The sequence below is a fragment of the Ipomoea nil genome, unplaced genomic scaffold (assembly GCF_001879475.1).
Source record: "Ipomoea nil cultivar Tokyo-kokei standard unplaced genomic scaffold, Asagao_1.1 scaffold1596, whole genome shotgun sequence".
Classification (NCBI taxonomy): domain Eukaryota; kingdom Viridiplantae; phylum Streptophyta; class Magnoliopsida; order Solanales; family Convolvulaceae; genus Ipomoea; species Ipomoea nil.
This window is the reverse complement of record NW_017618024.1, coordinates 1,593,544-1,617,636: the sequence shown is the minus strand read 5'-3', so window position 1 is coordinate 1,617,636 and position 24,093 is coordinate 1,593,544. Positions and strand designations below refer to the sequence as shown.

Below are 24,093 nucleotides of genomic sequence, written 5' to 3'. Positions count from 1 at the left end.
AGTAAACGATCCATAATTTTTGAAAAGTTATTAATTGAGAAAACTGAGTCATTAAATTATAATGATAAATAAAAGTATTTGCTACAAAATTCTCCACTTTCATCTTCAGACCTCAGTACTTGAAGTGCAAATAAACCTCTTTCATTTTCTCTGCACTGTCAGATTCTCTGTACGTGACTTCACTGCGCAACGCCGGCTTCTCTGTGCGCACCTCATTCTTTCTGCAACAGCCGGAGCAATTGCCTCACAAAAACGTGCAAGTTACTTTCTAACTATATTCTTGGTCAGAACCAGAATTGTTTACGCAGTGCTGCTAATATGCATAGATATTGATTTGTCCCTCAGGGCCCATGAAATCTACGGGTTGCTAGAACACTCTAGTTTCTGGACCTCTTCATAGAGATTTCGAATAGTCATCCAAGTGTTTGATGAAATGCCTGTGAGAAAATGTGTCAAAAACTTGTTGATAAATCTTATTAGAAGTAGTTGCAACTGCAAATTTGAACCATAGCAGTTGTTAGGTCTAATGCTGTGCATGGTTGACTTTTATTTATGTGTGTATTATGCCACACTTTCTTTTTGTACTTAATAACTTATAATTATGCATTTGTCAATGCAAGGTCTTGTTCTATAGTCTAGTTTCTCCTATGAATAGTTATTTGTGGCCTTTTGGTGATGGGTGTGTAGATGTTTATGGTGTTTGTCTGGTTAGAAATTAATTTAACAGAAAAATGGATTTCAGGGAGGGTTTTGTGTATTTAAAGTACAAAAAAGAAAACTTAATTATCAGGACAAAAACACAGAAAAGCAAGCAAAATAGAAGCCAATAATTTGTGGCCGAGGCCTTCGTCAACCAAACATGTTTTTCAAACAGTTTTGCTCTAATTGTCAGTATAATTAAACATGCATTTTTGTACTTTTTATATTTTAAATATAAGAAATGCTTTTTGAGGACACTTTATTTGAAGTGTAGATTTTATTCAACGTGCTCAGATCTGTTTTATAAATTATAAATTTGGCCTGTTTTAATTTCATTTGGATAATTTTTTGGATTTTTATGGTCCTTTTCTGGCAAAAGATGTGTATGATTTGCGCTTTGAAACTGTTTTATCATGCATAGTCCTTTATGGTTGCTCAATTTTGGAACTCATATCTGAAACAGTGAAACATGGTGCAACTGCTGGATTTTTTGTTATGCCAACTTGTTTCTTCAATTGACATTCTTGTGTAACCCAAAGATGCTGATAGGTGTATTTTCTTTCTGAGGCAGCATATTAATATTTCTTTTCTCTTAATACAGCAAGTTCCAGTGCTTAATAGGGGCCCTTTTTCTTTTTTAAAAAGGGCTATTTTGGTGTTAAACCCATATTAATAAAATGGGAATACCAATGGCTCTAAGACTTCGTTGCTTGAAAGAAATTCATAGACTCTTACCTCTAAATCATGCAGGTAAACACCGATGCTAAATTTTGATGAACATTATTTCCAATCTTTAATAAATCAACATTTTTTGTTATTTTTCCAATGGAACTGTTCATTCATAACAGGGAAAAGTTATCGGCTTCTTGGAGGAGCTGGAAGTTTAGTTCCATTGTGTTTGAGCTCATCACTTCAGAAATCCATTGGAAGCATTGAAAAACATGTTTACAAAAGCTGTGGTTATCGTAGGTAAAGTTTATCATTTTTACTGCTTCTAGAATTTTATTTTCTCCTTATTGTTTTATGATGCCATGGCCATTAATTTTAATTCTATATGAGTTGTGTTCAATTAATGGAGAAAAACAGTAATGTCCAGGAATCAATAGTTTTTCAGTTTGAATTGGAGAAGAAATGAGAAATTTTTGGCTTACAGGGACCCATCCCTCTCAATCTCTCATGGCTATATATGTGTACTAACTAGTACCTTTTCTCTCCAAAAGTTGCAGAAGAGATTCCTTTATTCGTCTAAGATATTCAATTCTATGATCCAATTCTTCTGTTTGGTTTATCTTTACACATCTCTGACACAATAATTGCTTGCAGTTTTCAAAGTATATAGACGTAATTCCTATATGTTTAGAATGCATTGCATTTTAGTCATCTTTTGTTTTTGATGCTGTTGCATTTCCAACTTGTCTCTCTTTCAGGTATTCAACTATATCAAAATCAAAACAAGAGACTCTTCCACAGCATGATTTGTTGTCCTTCATCCAATCTACTATTAACAAGCATGAAGGTGAAATAAATTCTCTGAACACAATTCCCAGCAATAATGTATTAAGCGTACATTTTATAAAGTTGCATCATTAGATATCTCTTTTCAGCAATTGTATACGCCCTTCCACAAGTTGTGCTATGTATTCATATTGCCATTAACCAGGCTGCATCATTGTGGACTGAGTTATGAGAGCCATTGTTATGATCAAGACCCCTCATGTGATAATTGTGCATGATGTATCTGAGAATCTTTAAGTATACCCTGATGACATTGCCACTTTTTGAAATAGTTGATACCCATTGCTTTCATGGTTACTGAATCTTGAACAAGTTATCTATTCTGAATTTGACAATCAATAGTGTACAAGCCAGATCACCCCATCTTCCACCTCCAACTTTCTTTTTTACACTTCTACTCAAATGTACAGGCCCTTCTCATTGTTGGTTAAATGGAATTGCGTTGAAAAAGAATTTCTTTAAGAAAGAAGGCATTACTTTAGTTCTTGTAGCTGAATTCTTTCAAGGTTCCTCTTTGTCACAGCATGACCTTTTTACCATGCTTGACAAAGTTAAATTACTTCAGCAGAGGTAATATGCCCTTGACTTTGTATTGGCTTCTTTAATAATATTCTCAATTGGTTTGAGCCTTTTGAAATTGCAGGTATCCGTTCCTTCCAGTAATGGGATATCAGTATAGCACATCTCCCCTTCTCTCTAAAGATGATTACACACATTTGCTCCGAAGAGTGATGAAGGAATACATAACCTTTCCTATTTTGTTGTCTAACAAGAATTTTCCTAAGGTTTGTTGCATATCATCATTTGAGCCAAAAATTACAAACACATAATCAACATGTGATATTTCAAAAGAGGGATTTTGGATATAATTTTGCGTTAAAAGACCATACTTCTATAATATTGTGAGTCAATACTAGTGAGGTTGTAGAATTGGTTTTGATCCATGTCAGCTTATACTCTAGATTAGTTGTTCTTTTTAAGATTGTCTTGAATCTTTCCTCTGCTTAATTTAGACAAGTATTGGATGTCCTTTTTAACTTCCATTGTATTCAATTTTTTATATTCCAATTTTAGATTACCGGTGGGACGTGTTGCATCATTTTCAGGGGCCTTAAGAGTCCTATAATCTACCAAGGGAAGGAAGTGGATTCCATGATTCGTGACAATGGTATGCTAACCTATTGTTGTTTATTTTTACCTTGCTATATCTTCAAACAAGTTACTGATATCCCATCTTTGTTTTCACTATTTTCATCTAGTTGGTCCATCAAACAAGTTGCTATGGTATTTTACTAAAATTACACACAAGTAGGGTAGACATCAGTTTAAAACTAATTAATAAATATTTTAGTTGCCTGAATTCCTGAAAATTTTAGCAAATCCAAAAGCAGAACCAAAAATTAAGTTCGTTGGTCTGAGGAATTTTTTGTTTAGGTTGATGAAATCTGAATTTGGTGGGTTGATAGAAAGAAACTGACAGTTTAAGTACATAAGCTGATAAGCTACAGCAGAAAAATGTAGACCCATTCAGATATAAAATATTAGTACAGCCCAGAAGAGCCAATCTACCTAATTCTGGTAATTTATACATTAATTTATGGATCTTTTTGTATCTCATCCATTGAGAAACCTGAAATATTGACAATGGTCAGATTTTATTATCCAACGATCTTTTCAGTAGTAGTATGATAAAGAGATTATAAAATATTACTTCTAGAAGTAATTTTGACATTAAATAGCTGTAACAGGATAGTAGGTTATGGAACCAGGAACCAAGAGAGTCAGTAGGAAGTGTGTGTTATGTGTACATATGCTTATATTTTAGATTTTTGCTGAATTTTAGTTCCAGAATGAATCAAATCAATTGTAACTTTGGGTTCAGGTGCTGAATATAAATTTGTAATTCTCTCTCAGATTTTGGGCCACCCCTACTTGTAAACATATGGATATGCATATGTTAGTTCTATAGATATCTTATAGGCTTGTGAAGTGAAAGATCTATTAATATCCTAAGAATAGGAAACTATTAATGCTATATCTCAGCTTCCAAGTAATGATTTATAAATGTGGTAAACTGGATTAGCTAATATTTAGTTCAATATAAAAGCTATTTCATGTTTCAGAACTTACCTTTGATTCCTTCTATTGTTTTGTTGTTCCAAAGCCCTTTATCATATGGACAATTCTAAATTGAGTCCTTGACTATCAATTTGAGCAAACTTAGTTCATGGCTACAATGGCATTTTCCCATTTTGTTTTGATGTTAGATTTTTTATTAAATATGGATGGTGAGTGGCACATGTCAAATTTCACGAGAATCAATCTCACTTTTTGTTCTTTGACTATAGTGACATTTTCAAATTTAGTTATTGACTATCATTTTTGGCTGGGTAACCTGGGTTGGTCCAATGGTTAGCTTATTTGACAAATCGGGCAGGAGAAAGTCACATGCCACTCATGAACCATGAAAGTGAGTGCTTGCATAACATACTTCTCAGGAACTTTCCCCACGGATCCCTAATTCTTAATTTTCTTTTAATGTTGATTTTTTAGATTTATGTATATGGAAATACTAGAATAAACAATAACAATAACAATAATAATAATAATAATAATAATAATAATAATAATAATAATAATAATAATAAAAATCCTTTTTTTACATATTGCAAACTTTGGCCATGAAAATTACAGAGTATGATTTATGAAGCACTGTTGTGCTTCCGTGGTGGAAACTGAGAGGTCACTGGAATAGGAATCATCTTTGGCACACTGGAATATTGTGTGTTCGGACTCTATGGGAAATAGCTTACTACACGGGACTTCTAGATCCGTTGCAATGTGGAATGGGCACTCATAGTATTTCTCAACAGAGATGGTGGCTTTTGCTCTAGGCTCTATCACGTCAGTGGTGATTGTTATATGAATGACCTCTTAGATTTCGCTATAGAAGCACAACGATGGTTCATTGTTATTCTAGCCTTCTCTAGACTCATGGGTGGCATTTGACATTTTTTGTCCGGATTTGACAAAAAAAGCAAACCATTGGAACAAATCCAATCAAATTGATAGTCCAAGATTAAATGTAGAAATATCACTATAGTTGAGAGATCAAAAGTAGTAGTAATTCTAGTGAAATGTCATATTTATCCAATTACCCTCGAGTTTTGTGGTATGTGTAGTTTACTGTCCATATTTAACAGATCACCTTATGTGAGGAGAACATGTGGAAATATCACTGTAGTTGCTAATTTTTTTTTTTTGGTCAAGTTGTACTAATTGTGGAAATACCACTGTGCTTGAGGAACTAAATATGGTATTGATTATTTATTGTTTACATGTTATTTCTAATGTATATTATGTAAAACTTTCTTTTAGTTATAATTATAAATATAAATTATAAATGAGGGATGAGGCTATCAAAAGTGTTAAACTTGATTTTCATACATCTGCATGTTATGAACTCACATCACAGGCACAAGGATGAGGGACAAAAAAAGAACTGCTGTAAAATAAAGTTGGGTTTGATTGAGAATCAAAACTAGTAAACTACCTGATTCCCATCTTGGTATTATTATAAATAATTCTCCCTTTTATTGGACAATACAAGGATTCCAAAACTAATTTGATGACTAAATATACAAAGATTTCAAAACTAATTCTATCACTGAAACATAACTAATAAAGTAAATAACTTTCTAATAATCCCCAACTTACTAAACTATCTAATATTAGTAAAATAAGACTTGTAGAAATTCCTAAACTATTGATGCATTCCTGCAAGAGTATGCCATAGCCCTAGAATGCATTATTACTCTCTGTTGAATATTAGGAAAGTTGTCTTAGTTTCCTATTCTTATTAGTAGCTTCCTAGACTAATTTTGTATCTAGTTTAGTATATATAGAGGTCCATTGAAGTATAGAACAGATATAAAGAGAGACAATCTATTGTACTCTTTCATTATAATATATTCTCTATATTCTCTTGTTCTTTGGTTATCACATATTTTGCTTCCGCCTAACTGGCGGGTGGTGGTTATTCTCCACCCGCCAGACCTATCAATCCCTCAATTTCAACATGGTATCAGAGCCTACTTTCCTAGGCTGTTTTTTTTCAAATATTAAAACCCTAATATAAACCCTAGCTTTCCGCCGCCGCCGTCACCACCGAAGTTTGCCGCCGCCGCGACTGCCAATCTCAGATCCGACGTGTCTTTGTGGTTTTTCTTCCATTCTTGCACCACAGCCTTTCTCGGATCATTGTCGCGAGCCTACGCCTGGAAACTCGTCACCATCCGCCACCGCACGCGCTGTCACGCGCCACCACCGCCGACGGACTGCTTCAGTTTTTCCGGTCAGATCTTTTTTTCTCCGGTGATTTTGTGAACTCACCTCCTACACCAATGGATTCCTCTCCCTCTTGCGACCTTATCTGGAAAATTTCATCGCTTTCCTCCACCGCTGTCGTCCTCACGCGCCACCGCTTCCGTCACGCGCCGGCGACCTTCCTCACGCGCCGGCGCGTGAGTCTGCCTCCGGCGAGATTTTCCGGCGAGATTTTTCAGATGGTTGTTTTGCCCTTCTTTCGACTTTTTGGTGAAATTTGAAGGCTTCTTTGGGTTTGTTGCCGAACATTTTCCCATGGTGTTTGTGTTTTGGTATAACCGTGTTTGTTTCTTTATCTCCGGTATGCCTTATCCCATGGATGGTCAGTTTCAGCACTACTATAAAGGCCTTTGATTATTTCCCATGTTTCAAGTAAGGGGGAGTGTGACTATCTACAATCGGTGTGCTATCCTTTACTATCATTTGCTATTTTATCTATTATGGGCTCTACTGCGTCCTTTGCTATTCTTTGCTCCCTTTTTGTCTCTACCGCTCTCTTGTGTTATCTGGAGGTTGTTCATGTTCAACTCTATCCTTGGTGTGTTCATCTTCATTCCCGAGGTTCGTGTTCAATTCCGTCCTCGGTGTGTTCATTCCCAAGATCGTGTTTAGCTTCGTCCTTGGTGTCTTTGCCTTTATTCCCAAGGATTGTGTTCAGCTCCGTTCTTGGTGCCTTCGTCTTCATTCCCAAGGAAGGGTCAGACATAGCGCAATCTCTTTTGAAGTCATCCATCCTCGAGTGCTTATATTGTTGTGATGATGTTCGTGTTTTCGCTTGGTGCCTCCATTCCCAAGGATGTTCGTGACAAGCTTTGCCCCTGGCGTGTTCATTCCCAAGGGTTGCATTGTCCCTCCGAAGCCATCTCGTATTGTTTCCTCTAGTTGCATTTAATTTTCACTTGTAATTTTGAGTGAGGTAGAGTGCTTGTTTTAATCCAAGCTTGGAACTTCCAAATGTTCCAGCTTGAGGGGGAGTGTTGAATATTAGGAAAGTTGTCTTAGTTTCCTATTCTTATTAGTAGCTTCCTAGACTAATTTAGTATCTAGTTTAGTATATATAGAGGTCCATTGAAGTATAGAACAGATATAAAGAGAGACAATCTATTGTACTCTTTCATTATAATATATTCTCTATATTCTCTTGTTCTTTGGTTATCACATATTTTGCTTCCGCCTAACTGGCGGGTGGTGGTTATTCTCCACCCGCCAGACCTATCAATCCCTCAATTTCAACACTCTCCTTTGGGACATCAAGCTTGAAATTAGGAAACTTCGCCTGGAAATCTGAAATTCCTCCTACACTTCCCATGACTTGTCCTTATCAGGTAGTCCAACCCAACCAACAAGAGCCTCCTTATCCTTTGAATATGGTTCTGAAATAGAAACATTACTAGCTAGAAGCATGTGTCAAATCAGCAAGAATTTCAACATCTTCACCCAACCTTAGAAAGATCAGATAATTCTGATCCTTGTTAAGAGTTGTGTGGAAGAAATAGCAGCAGTCCAGTGGGTTAAGGGCAAGACTGATAGAGGTGTAAGAGTTGCTGCACACCTGAATTGCAGGAAGGGATAACAATTTCTTCAATTTCTCGGAGAAGAAGAATAGAAGATACACATTGTGGTTGGCTTGCATGGTAAAATTTGCATCCAATAGAACAGTAGTATATTTATTAGAGGGTTGTTTGACCAGTGGTGAACAAGAACTTCCAGAATTCTCCATGGTCAATTCAAAGCAGAAATATCTTTTGCTATTGAATAGTTCTTGCAGGTATTATGAAAATATTTTAATAGAGATCTTTCCTGAGCAACTTGTCTGAATCCACTCCCTGAACAGAGATGCAAATGGCCCATGCATTGCAAGTTTCCCATCTTTATTGTATTTAGAATAGCCTTGTATTCATCTTCAGATAAATGAGAAGAGAACCAGGCAACTATACACTCCAACAACCCAAGCGGCATCATAAGCAGCCTGGTGTATATATACAACCATATTTGAAATCCATATCTACAGTTTTTACTAATCAATGAAATAACCTTTTTTTCAAGAATAATCAATCTTTAGTTGTTCAACCCTACAATGGACTCTAGTTCCTGAAAAAGAATTTCTACAAAATTGCATTATGGCCCCTCTTAAAGGATAGAGTAGTCCATCAATTTTACTTTCCCGGATTAGATGTTCGTGGAGAAGAGACAAACTGACCTCAACAATATTTGCTAGTAAGGGGTAAAATAATTTATCCAGTGCACAGTTCATCAGAGATTGAAAAGTGGAGGGAGAATTTGTAAGCCTTTTGGCAGCACCAAAAATCCAAAGTGGCTGTGGTGAGTATGAAGAACTGCTTGGTTGGGTATAGGTTGAATAGAGTGTATATGTTGAACTCTAAAGTGAAGTGTGTATGTTTATATTCAGATAGAATAATTCTGTACAGAGAACAGAGAAGGCCTCTGCTTATATGCAAGCCAATGGAAACTCCTAACCACTCATTTTAAATTTCAAATGGGTAGTTAGGAGAATCCCTCTAACAACCTACTAACACTCCCCCTCAAGTTGGAGCATAGATATCAAACATGCCCAACTTGTTACATATATATGAAACCCGATTCTTACACAACCCTTTCGTGAATATGTCAGCTAGTTGATCACCGCTCCGAACATGTGTAAGTGATATTAGCCCTTGCTCCACTTTTTCCCGTATAAAATGGCAGTCCACTTCAATATGCTTCGTCCGCTCGTGAAAGATCGGATTATTTGCGATGTGTATGGCAGCACAGTTATCACACCACAAATCTACCGGTAACTTCACTTCAACACCCACTTCTTTTAGAATGTTACGCACCTAGACTATTTCGCTTGCCACATGAGCCATAGCCCGGTATTCTGATTCAGCACTCGAGCGTGACACCACATTCTGCTTCTTACTCTTCCACGAGACCAAGTTGCCTCCTACAAACACACAATAACCTGTCATAGACTTCCTGTCACCTGGTGAACCAGCCCAGTCTGCATCGGAGAACGCCTCAACACGCATGTACCCATGGTCAGCATAAAGAATCCCTTTTCCTGGAGCACCTTTCAAATATTTCCCAATCCGAACCGCTGCTTCCCAGTGAGTCTGGGTCGGTGCACTCATGAACTGACTAACCACACTCACTGGAAACGCAATATCTGGACGGGTGATTGTGAGATAATTCAGTTTTCCCACTAACCTCCTGTACCTCTCCGGATCTTCAAACGGCTCCCCTTCTCCTGCCAACAACTTCACACCTTGATCCATGGGCGTATCACACGGTTTTGACCCAAGCAGCCCCGTGTCCCCGAGCAAGTCCAACACATATTTCCTCTGTGAGAGGAATATGCCCTTCCTAGAGCGTGCAACTTCAATCCACAGAAAGTACTTCAACACTCCCAGATCTTTAGTATGAAATTCAGAGCCGAGAAAGGACTTGAGTGCCTCGATCCCACTTGTATCACTGCCTGTAATTACAATATCATCTACATATACTATCAACAAAACACACCCATAGTTAGTATGTTTGTAAAAGACAGTATGATCATATGCACTTCTCTGCATTCCAAACTCAACAACCGCCTTGCTAAACCGCACAAACCACGCACGCGGAGACTGCTTCAGCCCATATAACGACTTCTTCAGCTTGCACACCTTCCCAGACTCCCCCTGAGCAACAAACCCTGGTGGTTGCTCCATATAAACCTCCTCACGCAAGTAGCCATGTAAGAAAGCATTCTTCACATCAAGCTGATGCAAGGGCCAACGACTCGAGGCTGCCAAAGAGATAAATATCCGCACAGATGTTAACTTGGCCACTGGAGAGAACGTCTCGGTATAATCTATACCATCGTCTAGGCGTACCCCTTGGCTACCAAGCGTGCTTTGAGCTTAGCCACAGACCCATCCGGGTTCATTTTCACCACATACACCCATTTACACCCAATAGCAACCTTACCAGGGGGAAGCTGCACCAGATCCCAGGTCTGGTTCTCCTCAAGGGCGTCTATCTCCTCTACCATCGCACGCCTCCAACCGTCATGGGACATAGCCTGACTCAGATTTTGGAACAGGAACAGACTCTAACTGGGACACAAAAGCACGTGAAGACGCCGATAAATTGGTATATGACCTAAAGGACGGAATGGGACGAATACAACGACGCGTACCTTTCCGAACGGCGATAGGAACATCTTGGTCTGTCGACGAAGATTCTGGTAAGGGAGGATTTATTGGTGGAACCGGTGGGGCTGCAAGCGCATCAACTTCTCTGGGCCGCCTGTGATAAACCTGCGTAACAGGATGCCTAGACTCCACTCCTACAGAGTCCGGGATAGTAACAACATATGTCAGAAACTATCTGTCTCGGAACTACAACCAGACGAACTAGGGGGCTCCTCACTGAACAAAGTATTTTCGAAGAACGAGACATCTGCAGAAACCAAGTATCGCCCTAAATCCGGGGAGTAACATCGATACCTTTTTTGAGTACTCGAATACCCCAGGAAGATACATTTTAACGACTTAGGATCGAGTTTCCCTCTTTGAGGACGAACATCCTGGACAAAACACGTACACCCAAACACTTTAGGAGGAAGGGAGAACAACGGTTTGGACGGATAGATGAAACGACGAGGACTCTGACCCCCAAGGACCCTTGTAGGTAGGCGGTTTATTAAGAAACATGCCGTATGAACAGCATCTGCCCAGTAAACCCTAGGGACTTTCATTTGAAACAACAAGGCCCTAGCAACCTCCAACAGATGACGGTTCTTACGTTCTGCCACACCGTTCTATTGGGGAGTGCTGACACAAGACGACTGATGTACCATCCCATTCTAACTCATATAACTCGAGAAGGAACGAGAAAAATACTCAGTCCCATTATCACTCCGCAAAACCTGTAGCATTTTATTGAACTGAGTTTTGACCATCGCACAGAAATTACAAAAGATCCCAAACAACTCATCTCTAGATTTCATGAGATATAGCCAAGTGTGTTTAGAGAAATCATCTACAAACGTTACAAAATATTTAAACCCAGATTTCGATACTACTCGACACGGCCCCCATATATCTGAGTGAACTAATTGAAATAAAGACTCGACTCTATTATTGACTCTAGGAGGGTATGGTACCTGACAATGCTTAGCAAGCTCGCATGACTCACATTGCAAGCCAGGCAGAGATTCTAACCCCGGACACAACTTCTTTAAGACAGACAAAGGCGAGTGACCATACCGGGAGTTCAACTGCAACGGAGACATATTTCCCAACAAACCAACCGGAACACTTCCAGAACCTTTGGACAGCTGTTCTAACACGTACAGCCCACCGACTTCCTTCCCTTTACCAATAATCGTCTTCGTCAACAGATCCTGAAACAGACAATATCCAGGGAAGAACATGACTCAACAATTTAGGTCCCGGGTAATTTGACTAATTGACAATAAATTGAATGGGAATTTTGGGAGATATAACACAGAAGTGAAAGGTAACGACGAACTAACATTCACACTACCTTTACCTAAAACAGAGGTGGATGAACCATCTGCCAAGGTAACCGTAGGACCATATTTAAAGGAACAATATTCGGAAAACATATTTAGATTACCTGACATGTGGTCACTGGCTCCAGAATCAATGACCCACTGTCGAGACGAGGAGGAAACACAAGCAATAGGATTACCTGTTTGAACAAAGGTAGCTGACGGAGACGGCAATGACCCTGGACTGGCGGGAGATTGCGAGGAAGACAGCTTTAACTGATTAAACAAAGCCATTTCTTCTTCAGTTATCACAACCGTCCCTTCCGGTCTCGAGGCAGAATTAGCAAACCTCCTATGGTCGGAGAGCTGTGGGCATTGATTACGCAGATGGCCGGGATCACCACAATTATAGCAAGCCCTTTGCCCTCGACCTCCTCCGCGCCCTCTACCTCGTCCCCTGGACCGACCTCCTCGACTATTGGCACCATCAGTCCCACTATCTCCCTGTGAGAAGAAGACTTGTTTCTCCAACGTACTATCAGTACCAAGGTTCACTGACGCATTTTGAACCATAGAAAACACTTGATCGAGCGAGTCTAATTCCTTATTCCCCAATAATTGTGATGTCAAAACGTCATACTCCTTATCCAATCCAGAAATCCAACTAAAGATGTGCAACTGATCACATTGTTTTTTCATTTGATCCACTTTATCAGTAATCGGCATAGCAGCACATAATGCCTCACTCACATTTTTGAAGTCATAATAGTAATCCCTGATGTCCTGCCCTTTTTGAGACGGTCGATGAACATCCTGGGATAACTGATATAACTTCCTCAAATTATTCGCCCCGCTAAACCACTTATTCACTAAATCCCACACGTCTTTTGCACTCTTACAATGCTGTAAAGATAGGATTATCTTCCTATCAATACAATTTATTATACGTGAAAACAGGGCATCATCATCTTTCTGCCACGCTTGGGCTTCGGTAGGGTTTGCCGGACATGTTCCAGTTAAATGTCCAGCTTTACCCATACCCTTCAAGTTCACTTCAACTAAGAACTTCCATTCCCCAAAATTAGACCCATCAGGTGCCAACATCACATCAACCAATTTAGTTTGTGTTGACACCACGGTAATGGTCCTATTTTCTGCCATAATAAACACAAACAAAGACCAACCTGGAGACACAGCTTCACTCCTATGCAGATTTCAAATCCAGCCCAGGCAGCAGACTCACGCAGCAACTCACGCAGCAGAGGTGGCAGATCTGGAAACGAGCCCACGCGAAATCCCTCAATACCAGACGGAGATATCACCACAGGAGCGTCGGGTGCACGGAGACGAACCCAGCCGCGTCGGCGGCGACCGGAGGCGAGGTCGGAGGACGGCGCACGTGCCTGCGCGTGGCGTCGGAGGCCCTGAAGTGCGGCGGCGCGTGAACCTCCCGGTGACTGGTCCGTTCCTCCCGGCGGTGGCGCCTCCCTGTTCCGACCAAAGCCCACCACCCACAGGCCACATCTATGGCTCTGATACCATGTTGAACTCTAAAGTGAAGTGTGTATGTTTATATTCAGATAGAATAATTCTGTACAGAGAACAGAGAAAGCCTCTGCTTATATGCAAGCCAATGGAAACTCCTAACCACTCATTTTAAATTTCAAATGGGTAGTTAGGAGAATCCCTCTAACAACCTACTAACAGTATAGATGTAAACTTCCGGAGTTTCGGGGCTTTTCTCCTGACCACAATACCTCCTTCTTGTTCAAGGAAAATCGCATTGTTAAAGCATTGAAATCCCACCAAATTGGTCCCACAGTGCCAAGCCATTTAATGCCAAGAACGATATCAAACTGGACAAGTGAAATCAAGAATAGAGTGACAAGGAAAGAATTGTTGTCATGGTGGACCAAAACTTGTTCACAAATCACAAGATCCGGAACTTGGCAAGTGGTCACTAGTTGTAACAGTCGCCTTCCTACTTGGCAGTGGGCATGTTGGCAACTCCAACTCATGTGTTGTGGATGCGTCAATGAAGTTGTGCTAGTTGAGTCAATGAGCAACAGTTACCCTAATCTTCATCATCTTCCTTGTGTGATTCTCAATGATTGCTTGCAAGGATATTCTTGCCATATTCGGTTCTGCTTCTTTAGGGACAAAAGCCTTGTCATCCCCGTTGAGGCCCAAGATGCAAAAAATGTGTTTTCAACGATGATTGTGGTGCTATGTTTTGTCACAGTTAATGCAAATACCTTTAGATTTCTTGTCTTGTTGCTTGGTTAGGGACAACTGTCGAATGGGAGGAACTTCAAAAGCTATCTTTATTGTTGCCTAAGGCCACGGAGTTGGGATAGTCACTAAGTTGCTCCTGGTTGGAGGTGGAAGAGGACTAGGAGGCTGCTTAGATTACCCAGGCTGCAGCAACTGAATTTTGTGATAAAAATCCCTGGAGGTATGTGAAGAGTGATTGCCAGTGACACTGGCAACAGAGCCAATGTTATGGGTTCATGTCACAAGATGAAAAGAACAATTGCTGAAAAATAAAGTTTGGTTTGCTTGATATCCAAAACCCCCTGATTTCAAGAGGAGGTTGTTAAGCTCTAAAGTGAAGTGTGTATATTGCACTGTGAAATATTAACTCTGTGTAGAGAACAAAGAAAGCCTCTGCTTATATACAAGGCAATGGATACTCCTAACCACTCATTTCGAAATTCAAATGGGTAGTTAGGAGGATCCCTCTAACAACCTACTAACACTCCCCCTCAAGTTGGAGCATAGATATCAAACATGCCCAACTTGTTACATATATATGAAACCCGATTCTTACACAACCCTTTCGTGAATATGTCAGCCAGTTGATCACCGCTCCCGAACATGTGTAAGTGATATTAGTCCTTGCTCCACTTTTTCCCGTATAAAATGGCAGTCCACTTCAATATGCTTCGTCCGCTCGTGAAAGACCGGATTATTTGCGATGTGTATGGCAGCACAGTTATCACACCACAAATCTACCGGTAACTTCACTTCAACACCCACTTCTTTTAGAATGTTACGCACCCAGACTATTTCGCTCGCCACATGAGCCATAGCCCGGTATTCTGATTCAGCACTCGAGCGCGACACCACATTCTGCTTCTTACTCTTCCACGAGACCAAGTTGCCTCTTACAAACACACAATAACCTGTCATAGACTTCCTGTCACCTGGTGACCCAGCCAGTCTGCATCGGAGAACGCCTCAACACGCATGTACCCGTGGTCAGCATAAAGAATTCCTTTTCCAGGAGCACCTTTCAAATATTTCACAATCCGAACCGCCGCTTCCCAGTGAATCTGGGTCGGTGCACTCATGAACTGACTAACCACACTCACTGGAAACGCAATATCTGGACGGGTGATTGTGAGATAGTTCAGTTTTCCCACTAACCTCCTGTACCTCTCCGGGTCTTCAAACGGCTCCCCTTCTCCTGCCAATAACTTCACACCTTGATCCATGGGCGTATCACACGGTTTCGCCCCAAGCAGCCCCGTGTCCCCAAGCAAGTCCAACACATATTTCCTCTGTGAGAGGAATATGCCCTTCTTAGAGCGCGCAACTTCAATTCCCAGAAAATACTTCAACACCCCCAGGTCTTTAGTATGAAACTCAGAGGCGAGAAAGGACTTGAGTGCCTCGATCCCACTCGTATCACTGCCTGTAATTACAATATCATCTACGTATACTATCAACAAAACACACCCATAGTTAGTATGTTTGTAAAAGACAGTATGATCATATGCACTTCTCTGCATTCCAAACTCAACGACCGCCTTGCTAAACCGCCCAAACCACGCACGCGGAGACTGCTTCAGCCCATATAACGACTTCTTCAGCTTGCACACCTTCCCAGACTCCCCCTGAGCAACAAACCCTGGTGGTTGCTCCATATAAAATTCCTCACGCAAGTAGCCATGTAAGAAAGCATTCTTCACATCAAGCTGATGCAAGGGCCAACGACTCGAGGCTGCCAAAGAGATAAATATCCGTACAGATGTTAACTTGGCCACTGGAGAGAACGTCTCGGTATAATCTATACCATACGTCTGGGCGTACCCCTTGGCTACCAAGCGTGCTTTGAGCCTAGCCACAGACCCATCCGGGTTCATTTTCACCACATACACCCATTTACATCCAATAGCAACCTTACCAGGGGGAAGCTGCACCAAATCCCAGGTCTGGTTCTCCTCAAGGGCGTTTATCTCCTCTACCATCGCACGCCTCCAACCGTCATGGGACATAGCCTGACTCAGAGATTTTGGAACAGGGACAGACTCTAACTGGGACACAAAAGCACGTGAAGACGCCGATAAATTGGTATATGACACAAAGGCCGGAACGGGACGAACACAACGACGCGTACCTTTTCGAACAGCGATAGGAACATCTTGGTCTGTCGACGAAGATTCTGGTAAGGGAGGATTTACTGGTGGAACCGGTGGGGCTGCAAGCGCATCAACTTCTCTGGGCCGCCTGTGATAAACCTGCGTAACAGGAGGCCTAGACTCCACTCCTACGGAGTCCGGGATAGTAACAACATATGTCAGAAACTCATCTGTCTCGGAACTACAACCAGACGAACTAGGGGACTCTTCACTGAACAAAGTATTCTCGAAGAACGAGACATCTGCAGAAACCAAGTATCGCCCCAAATCCGGGGAGTAACATCGATACCCTTTTTGAGTACTCGAATATCCCAGGAAGATACACTTTAATGACTTAGGATCAAGTTTCCCTCTTTGAGGACGAACATCCTGGACAAAACACGTACACCCAAACACTTTAGGAGGAAGGGAGAACAACGGTTTGGACGGATAGATGAAATGACAAGGACTCTGACCCCAAGGACCCTTGTAGGTAGGCGGTTTATTAAGAAACACGCCGTATGAACAGCATCTACCCAGTAAGCCCTAGGGACTTTCATTTGAAACAGCAAGGCCCTAGCAACCTCCAACAGATGACGGTTCTTACGTTCTGCCACACCGTTCTGTTGGGGAGTGCTGACACAAGAGGACTGATGTACCATCCCATTCTGACTCATATAACTCGAGAAGGAACGAGAAAAATACTCAGTCCCATTATCACTCCGCAAAACCCGTATCATTTTATTGAACTGTGTTTTGACCATCGCACAGAAATTACAAAAGATCCCAAACAACTCATCTCTAGATTTCATGAGATATAGCCAAGTGTATCTAGAGAAATCATCTACGAACGTTACAAAATATTTAAACCCAGATTTCGACACTACTCGACATGGTCCCCATATATCTGAGTGAACTAATTGAAATAAAGACTCGACTCTATTATTGACTCTAGGAGGGTATGGTACCCGACAATGCTTAGCAAGCTCACATGACTCACATTGCAAGCCAGACAGAGATTCTAACCCCGGACACAACTTCTTTAAGACAGACAAAGGCGGGTGATCATACCGGAAGTGCAGCTGCAGCGGAGACATATTTCCCAACAAACCAACCGGAACACTTCCAGAATCTTTGGACAACTGTTCTAACACGTACAGCCCACCGACTTCCTTCCCTTTACCAATAATCTTCTTCGTCAACAGATCCTGAAAAAGACAATATCCAGGGAAGAACATGACACAACAATTTAGGTCCCGGGTAATTTGACTAATTGACAATAAATTTAATGGGAACTTTGGGAGATATAACACGGACGTGAGAGGGAAAGACGAACTAACACTCACACTACCTTTACCTAAAACAGAGGTGGATGAACCATCTGCCAAGGTAACCGTAGGGCCATATTTAAAGGAACAATATTCAAAAAACATACTTAGATTACCTGACATGTGGTCACTGGCTCCAGAATCAATGACCCACTGTCGAGACGAGGAGGAAACACAAGCAATAGGATTACCTGTTTGAACAAAGGTAGCTGACTGGGACAGCAATGACCCTGGACTGGCTGGAGACTGCGAGGATGACAACTTTAACTGATTAAACAAAGCCATTTCTTCTTCAGTTATCACAACCGTCCCTTCCGGTCTCGAGGCAGAATTAGCAAACCTCCTATGGTCGGAGAGCTGTGGGCATTGATTACGCAGATGGCCGGGATCACCACAATTATAGCAAGCCCTTTGCCCTCGACCTCCTCCGCGCCCTCTACCTCGTCCCCTGGACCGACCTCCTCGACTATTGGCACCATCAGTCCCACTATTTCCCTGTGAGAAGAAAACTTGTTTCTCCAACGCACTATCAGTACTAAGGTTCACCGACGCATTTTGGACCATAGAAAACACTTGGTCGAGCGAGTCTAATTCCTTATTCCCCAACAACTGTGATTTCAAAACATCATACTCCTTATCCAACCCAGAAATCCAACTAAAAATATGCAACTGATCACGTTGTTTTTTCATTTGATCCACCTTATCAGTAATCGGCATAGCAGCACATAATGCCTCACTCACATTCTTGAAGTCATAATAGTAATCCCTGATGTCCCGCCCTTTTTGAGACGGTCGGTGAACATCCTGGGATAACTGATATAACTTCCTCAAATTATTCGCCCCGCTAAACCACTTATTCACTAACTCCCACACGTCTTTTGCACTCGTACAATGCTGTAAAGATAGGATTATCTTCCTATCAATACAATTTATTATACGTGAAAACAGGGCGTCATCATCTTTCTGCCACGCTTGGGCTTCGGTAGGGTCTGCCGGACATGTCCCAGTTAAATGTCCAGCTTTACCCATACCCTTCAAGTTCACTTCAATTAAGAACTTCCATTCCCCAAAATTAGACCCATCGGGTGCCAACATCAAATCAACCAATTTAGATTGTGTTGACACCACGGTAACGGTCCTATTTTCTGCCATAATAAACACACAAAACACCAACCTGGAAACACAGCTTTTGACTTCTATGTAGATGACAAAACACACAACCCAGCTTCACTTCTTACTCAGCAAAGCAGCAGATCTGGAAATCTGGAAAAAAACAGCCTGACGCAGATCTGGAAACCTGGAAACCAGTCCACTCAATCTCCCCTCAACACCGGACGGAGATATCCACATAGGAGTGTTGGGCGCACGGAGACGATCCCAGCCGTGTCGGCGGCGACCGGAGGCGACGTCGGAGAACACCGCACGCGCCGGCGCGTGGCGTCGGAGCTCCGGGAGTGCGGCGGCGCGTGGACCTTCCGATGACAGCTCCGATCCTCCCGTCGGCGGCGCCTCCTTGTTCCGACCAAAGCCCACCACCCGCAGGCCACATCTATGGCTCTGATACCATGTTAAGCTCTAAAGTGAAGTGTGTATATTGCACTGTGAAATATTAACTCTGTGTAGAGAACAAAGAAAGCCTCTGCTTATATACAAGGCAATGGATACTCCTAACCACTCATTTCGAAATTCAAATGGGTAGTTAGGAGGATCCCTCTAACAACCTACTAACAGAGGTTAAACTTTGGCTTGGTTTGCTTGATATCCAAAACCCCCTGATTTCCAAGAGGGGGTTAAATTTTGGCTTGGTGTTATTATAACTAGTTTTCCCTTTGATAGGGCAATACAATGATTCCAAAACTAATTCAATGACTAAAAATACAAAGATTCTGAAACTCATTGTATGAGTAAAACTGAACTAATAAACTAAATAACTTTCTAATAATCTGACTTACTAAACTAACTAATAGTAATAAAATAGGACTCATTGAAACTTCTTTGGATTACTGATGTATTCTTGTGAGAGTATCCACAACCCTAGAAAGCATCACTGCCCCACTTTTCCTTGTTTAGTATTGTGTTTCAATGAATTCCAGTGATTCTTTCCATCTATATGATTGTATTGATAAGCTCTCTTCTGTCTCTCTCTTTTTTTTTTTTGGCTTCACATCAACAGTCATCAAGGATTTGAAAGTTCAGGATAGGAAGACTGCTAATTTCATGCGTAATATGAATAGTCCTTGGGAAAAACCACTTGAAGTATTCAAGGAGCCATATCTCTGCTTTCCCTTGCGAAATTTATTTCTTTCTTTTCCAGGTATAGATTTCTCTGGGCCCCTGTAATTTCGTTTCCCCAATGGCATGAAGAATTGTAGGGATCTGATGGCTAAAACATTGACAACTACAACGTAAACTACAAATAATTTATTATCTATTTAGGCTTGGTGTAATCTGTGTTAATATTGTCTTTTACTTGAACAAAAGGAAAAGAAAAAATCTTTTGTATTGCTCTCCTTGTAGGTTGTATTTCAGTTGATGAGAAAGGAAATCGCGTTTTCGTTTCTGACAGTAATCACCATCGGATCATTGTATTTGATGCTAATGGAGAAATTCTAGACTCTGTATGCATTTCACTTTCTGACTTGTTAAACTATGTTACAAAATTATCATAACTGAATAAGAGAAATAGGCTAATAGAAATATTGTTATTTAATTCAGATTGGTTCCTCTCCTGGTTTTGAAGATGGAGACTTTGAAAGTGCGAAGTTAATGCGCCCTGCAGCTTCGTTTTATCATGCTGCTGACAATTGCTTGTACATTGCGGACTCAGAGGTACATGCATGAAAGCTCTTCAGAATTTTTATTTTCTATCAACAAAAGAGTGCTAGCTTAGTATTTGGCATATCAGGTCAATCTTCTGGTCTTAACTGCCTTTATTTATGTCTAGTAAATCTTTTACTGCAAGGGTGCAGTTATGTTTTTGTTCTCATGAATACACATTTATATCTCTTTTCCTTTTTCCTTCCTGTTTTGCTCCTTGTTCAATTTTCTTTTGGCTTCAGTTCTCATACTAGTATTCAGTATTTATTTATGCTAAACTCTGCTCTTGGTGTGAAAGAACCATGCCATCAGGAGAGCTGATATGGAGAGGAGAATTCTAGATACACTGTATCCAACAACGAACTCAAATAAGGATTCCAATAGTTTATGGAGCTGGATTTTTGGCAAGCTTTGGAGCAGGAAGGATATAGAGGCTAAATCTGAGGAATTTCCTCCAAAAACATTGCTATTCCCTTGGCATATTTCAAAATGCCAAAATGATCTCTTTGTTCTTAATCGCAAGTAAGACCTAGCATCTTTACCATGGTCTCAGAGCTTCACTCCCATTAGCTTCCCTAGAACTTAAACAAAACACTATATCGGTAATTTTGTGGGACTATTTCACCTATTTAACACTTTGTCTGTGGGTCTTTCAAGCTAACCTTGCTAATTACTTTTTCATTACATTCTCTTTCTGAAATCAATTCAAGTTGTGAGAAGGAATCGTTTTGATTGTATTGAGTGCCTGGGCAAAAAACAGTATAAACACGAGATCTTTACCATTTTTGACTCAAGAAAGGATGAGTGACCCGCTAGGTTGTTGAGTGACATTATAGCTTATGCAACTGGGATCATTTTGCTAACTATCATTTATTAACTTATTTGCAGCTTGCAGACCTTATGGATCCTGGACTTGGCCTCAGGGGCTCTCCAAGAAATTGTGGAAGGTATGGAAGCCACTGCCAAGGCCCTTCATTACTTGTTGCTTGTTACTATATCATCAACTACTTTCTATACACTGAAGGATTCTCGAATATATCGGAGATCTGTGGGCATCTTATACTGGAGAAGTCAAATATTCTTAAGCAAATACCAAATGATTTGTTGAAGCAGCTAATGAATAGTGATTGCTCATTGGAGGGAATTCCATATGCTGGTCTCATATCTTCCATTGCCACTTTTCAAGATGATCTAATCATTTGTAATACAGGTAGAAACAAGGATTCTAAGTGAATATGAGTTTATTATTTGCATATACTAGATTGATTGCTTGATAAGCTTGCCTTTGAAGTTGGTCAGGAGGTATTAAAGTTCAATCGCAAATCTGGGACTATATCAACCTTCCAGTTCTCAAATTTTAGCATCCTTGGCCTTCCTTATTGGTTCTCATTTCCTCTGGAGCGAGTATGTGCTACGTAAGTTTAGCGCATGGATAGTTGTTTACTTTCTCCTTTATTTATTTATTTTCTGTATGATATCTTATTATTCTATTGCATTTCTTTTTTAAAATTTGTATGTTCCAGTAAAGATGCACTATCAGGGCTTCATGTTGATCATGCTGAACTTTTTAACTTGCTGCCAGGTTCTTACTTCCAATGATTTTACTCTTTTTATATGATTACCTCCCACATTTTTCTACTGTAACATTAAAGTGCTTCTTGATATCATGCTCTCCATAATTTCCACTTTGATACACCACTTTTAGGCTTATACTATGGTTGTATATTTAGGTAAAGTTGACATAAAATTGAGTATCGATATACCCAAGTCATTTGAGCTGGTAGAGCCCTTGAATGAAAGTTGCATATGGCTCCAAGCTAGAGGTGCAGCAACAGTAGTTTCTGAAGCAGAGAGAATTTCTACTTCTGAAAAGGTTTCATATTCTACTTCTGAAGAGATTATCTGAGAATTATGAAACTTTTTTTTTTTCCTAAAAGAAAAAAGGTTTCATATTCTCTGATTATCTCTGTATTATCATTTTCATGCATTAATTCGATATACCTCTCTTATTGAGGTTTCTGTTAGGTTTATGTAGATAACGATTGATGGTCATATGCAGGTATGCGCTGCCCAACAATGGTACGATGAACTTGACCACCGTACTTTCTGGGAATCGGAATTAGAATCAAACAAAGAAGTACACAGCTCAACTGAATCAAGCGTAGAAGTGCTTAGCTCAAGTCCTTCAGAAGTTGTGCCGGAAGGGAAAGTTCTCATTGATTGCTGCATCAACACCAGTCCTGGTACAAGTGAGGTAGTGGTCCTACATACCGAATGCATATATCCTCCATTTTCTATTGGAAGATGATTGAAATTGTTGAGCATATATAATAGGGAAAATCACCATTTTTGGCTCCTCAATTGTTTCCCAACTGTCAATGTAGTCCCTAGTTTTCAATTTCAACTAATTTGATCCTCAAATTGTTTAAAATTTCGTCAATTAAACCAGTCAAGGATCAAATTGACGAAATTTTAAAATTAGGGCAATTACCATTTTGGTCCCTCATAAGGGTTTAATTGATGAAATTTTAAACAATTCGAGGATTAAATTAGTTGAAATTGAAAATTAGGGACTACATCGGCTGTTGGGAAACAATTGAGGGACCAAAATGGTAATTTTCCCTATATATAATATATAAAGATAAATGTGCAATCCAACTATCAGTTTAGGCTTTTAGTTGAGATGGAGCACATGCTTCAATTTAATATCCAACCCCATGTCAAAGGTCATGATACAATTACGTGGTTGCTTAGAGCCCATCAAAGTCACCACCGGCTCGCACACGTGAGGGACGTATTGTACATATATAATATATAAACATAAATGTGCAATTCAGCTATCAGCTTAGACTTTTAGTGAAGGAAGCACATGCTTCAATTGAAACCACTTCATAACCAAACAATATACATAAGATTGCACCATCCATACAATTATCTAAGAATGTTTCCTTTTAGGTCATTATTTCCGCTGCACTGTATTTGAAACTGAGGAAGACTGCAGATACCAGAATGGATAGTCGGGAGCAGAAGGCTGCCAAGATAGCGGATAGTTTGGACCCCACAAGAAGGGTAAGCAAAGATTTGCTTGTTTCATATCTGTTGGCATCAAAAAGAGATTTGGAAGGCATCATTGTTACTCGACCTTTACAAGTGAGGCTCAAGTTTGAGTGCCCAAACCACCCAACATCAGAAGATAATTCCAAAGAAATTATCATAACTGATTCTTCTTTAAATGTTAGTGTTTCTCTTTTGAACCCATAGTTTCTTACAGACAAGTATTTACTTTTAGCATCCTTTGTATTCTTATATTTTTGTAAAAATTTTGGTTTATTGGGGGTAGTGTACTTTGATGTAAACCAGATCTTACCTCTCATACTTCAAATTTGACTGGTGCAAGACGTTTTTGTGGTATAGTTGGAGTTTTATTGAAAAAGAGAATTTTCAGAAA

The 24,093-nt window shown here is 40.3% G+C and overlaps 1 protein-coding gene across 6 annotated transcripts; it reads left to right on the top strand.

Annotated features, from left to right (window-relative positions):
- Positions 1-26: 26 nt before the first annotated feature.
- LOC109190975 lies at positions 27-24,093 on the top strand. Of its 6 annotated transcripts, none has more exons than XM_019341567.1 (18): positions 27-283; positions 1,301-1,449; positions 1,548-1,668; positions 2,127-2,215; positions 2,625-2,784; positions 2,858-2,999; positions 3,289-3,382; positions 20,002-20,142; positions 20,346-20,446; positions 20,544-20,657; positions 20,944-21,167; positions 21,534-21,592; positions 21,670-21,855; positions 21,937-22,060; positions 22,169-22,227; positions 22,376-22,518; positions 22,705-22,899; positions 23,647-23,718. In XM_019341567.1, exons 2-18 carry the CDS (start codon positions 1,377-1,379, stop codon positions 23,686-23,688), a joined length of 2,067 nt encoding a protein of 688 aa, XP_019197112.1. In that variant the 5' UTR covers positions 27-283; positions 1,301-1,376; the 3' UTR covers positions 23,689-23,718. The 6 variants fall into 6 exon arrangements, with proteins under 6 accessions (XP_019197112.1, XP_019197110.1, XP_019197109.1 ...); XM_019341565.1 differs by having other exon boundaries at positions 28-260; positions 23,601-24,093; XM_019341564.1 differs by having other exon boundaries at positions 28-283; positions 23,601-24,093.

Excerpts from the sequence above, each read along its gene's own strand:
- LOC109190975 (XM_019341565.1), top strand. The coding sequence starts at position 1,377 with ATGGGAATACCAATGGCTCTAAGACTTCGTTGCTTGAAAGAAATTCAT. Across the intron at positions 2,216-2,624 it reads TACTATTAACAAGCATGAAG|GCCCTTCTCATTGTTGGTTA; the intron begins GTGAAATAAATT and ends TCAAATGTACAG. Across the intron at positions 2,785-2,857 it reads GTTAAATTACTTCAGCAGAG|GTATCCGTTCCTTCCAGTAA; the intron begins GTAATATGCCCT and ends TTGAAATTGCAG.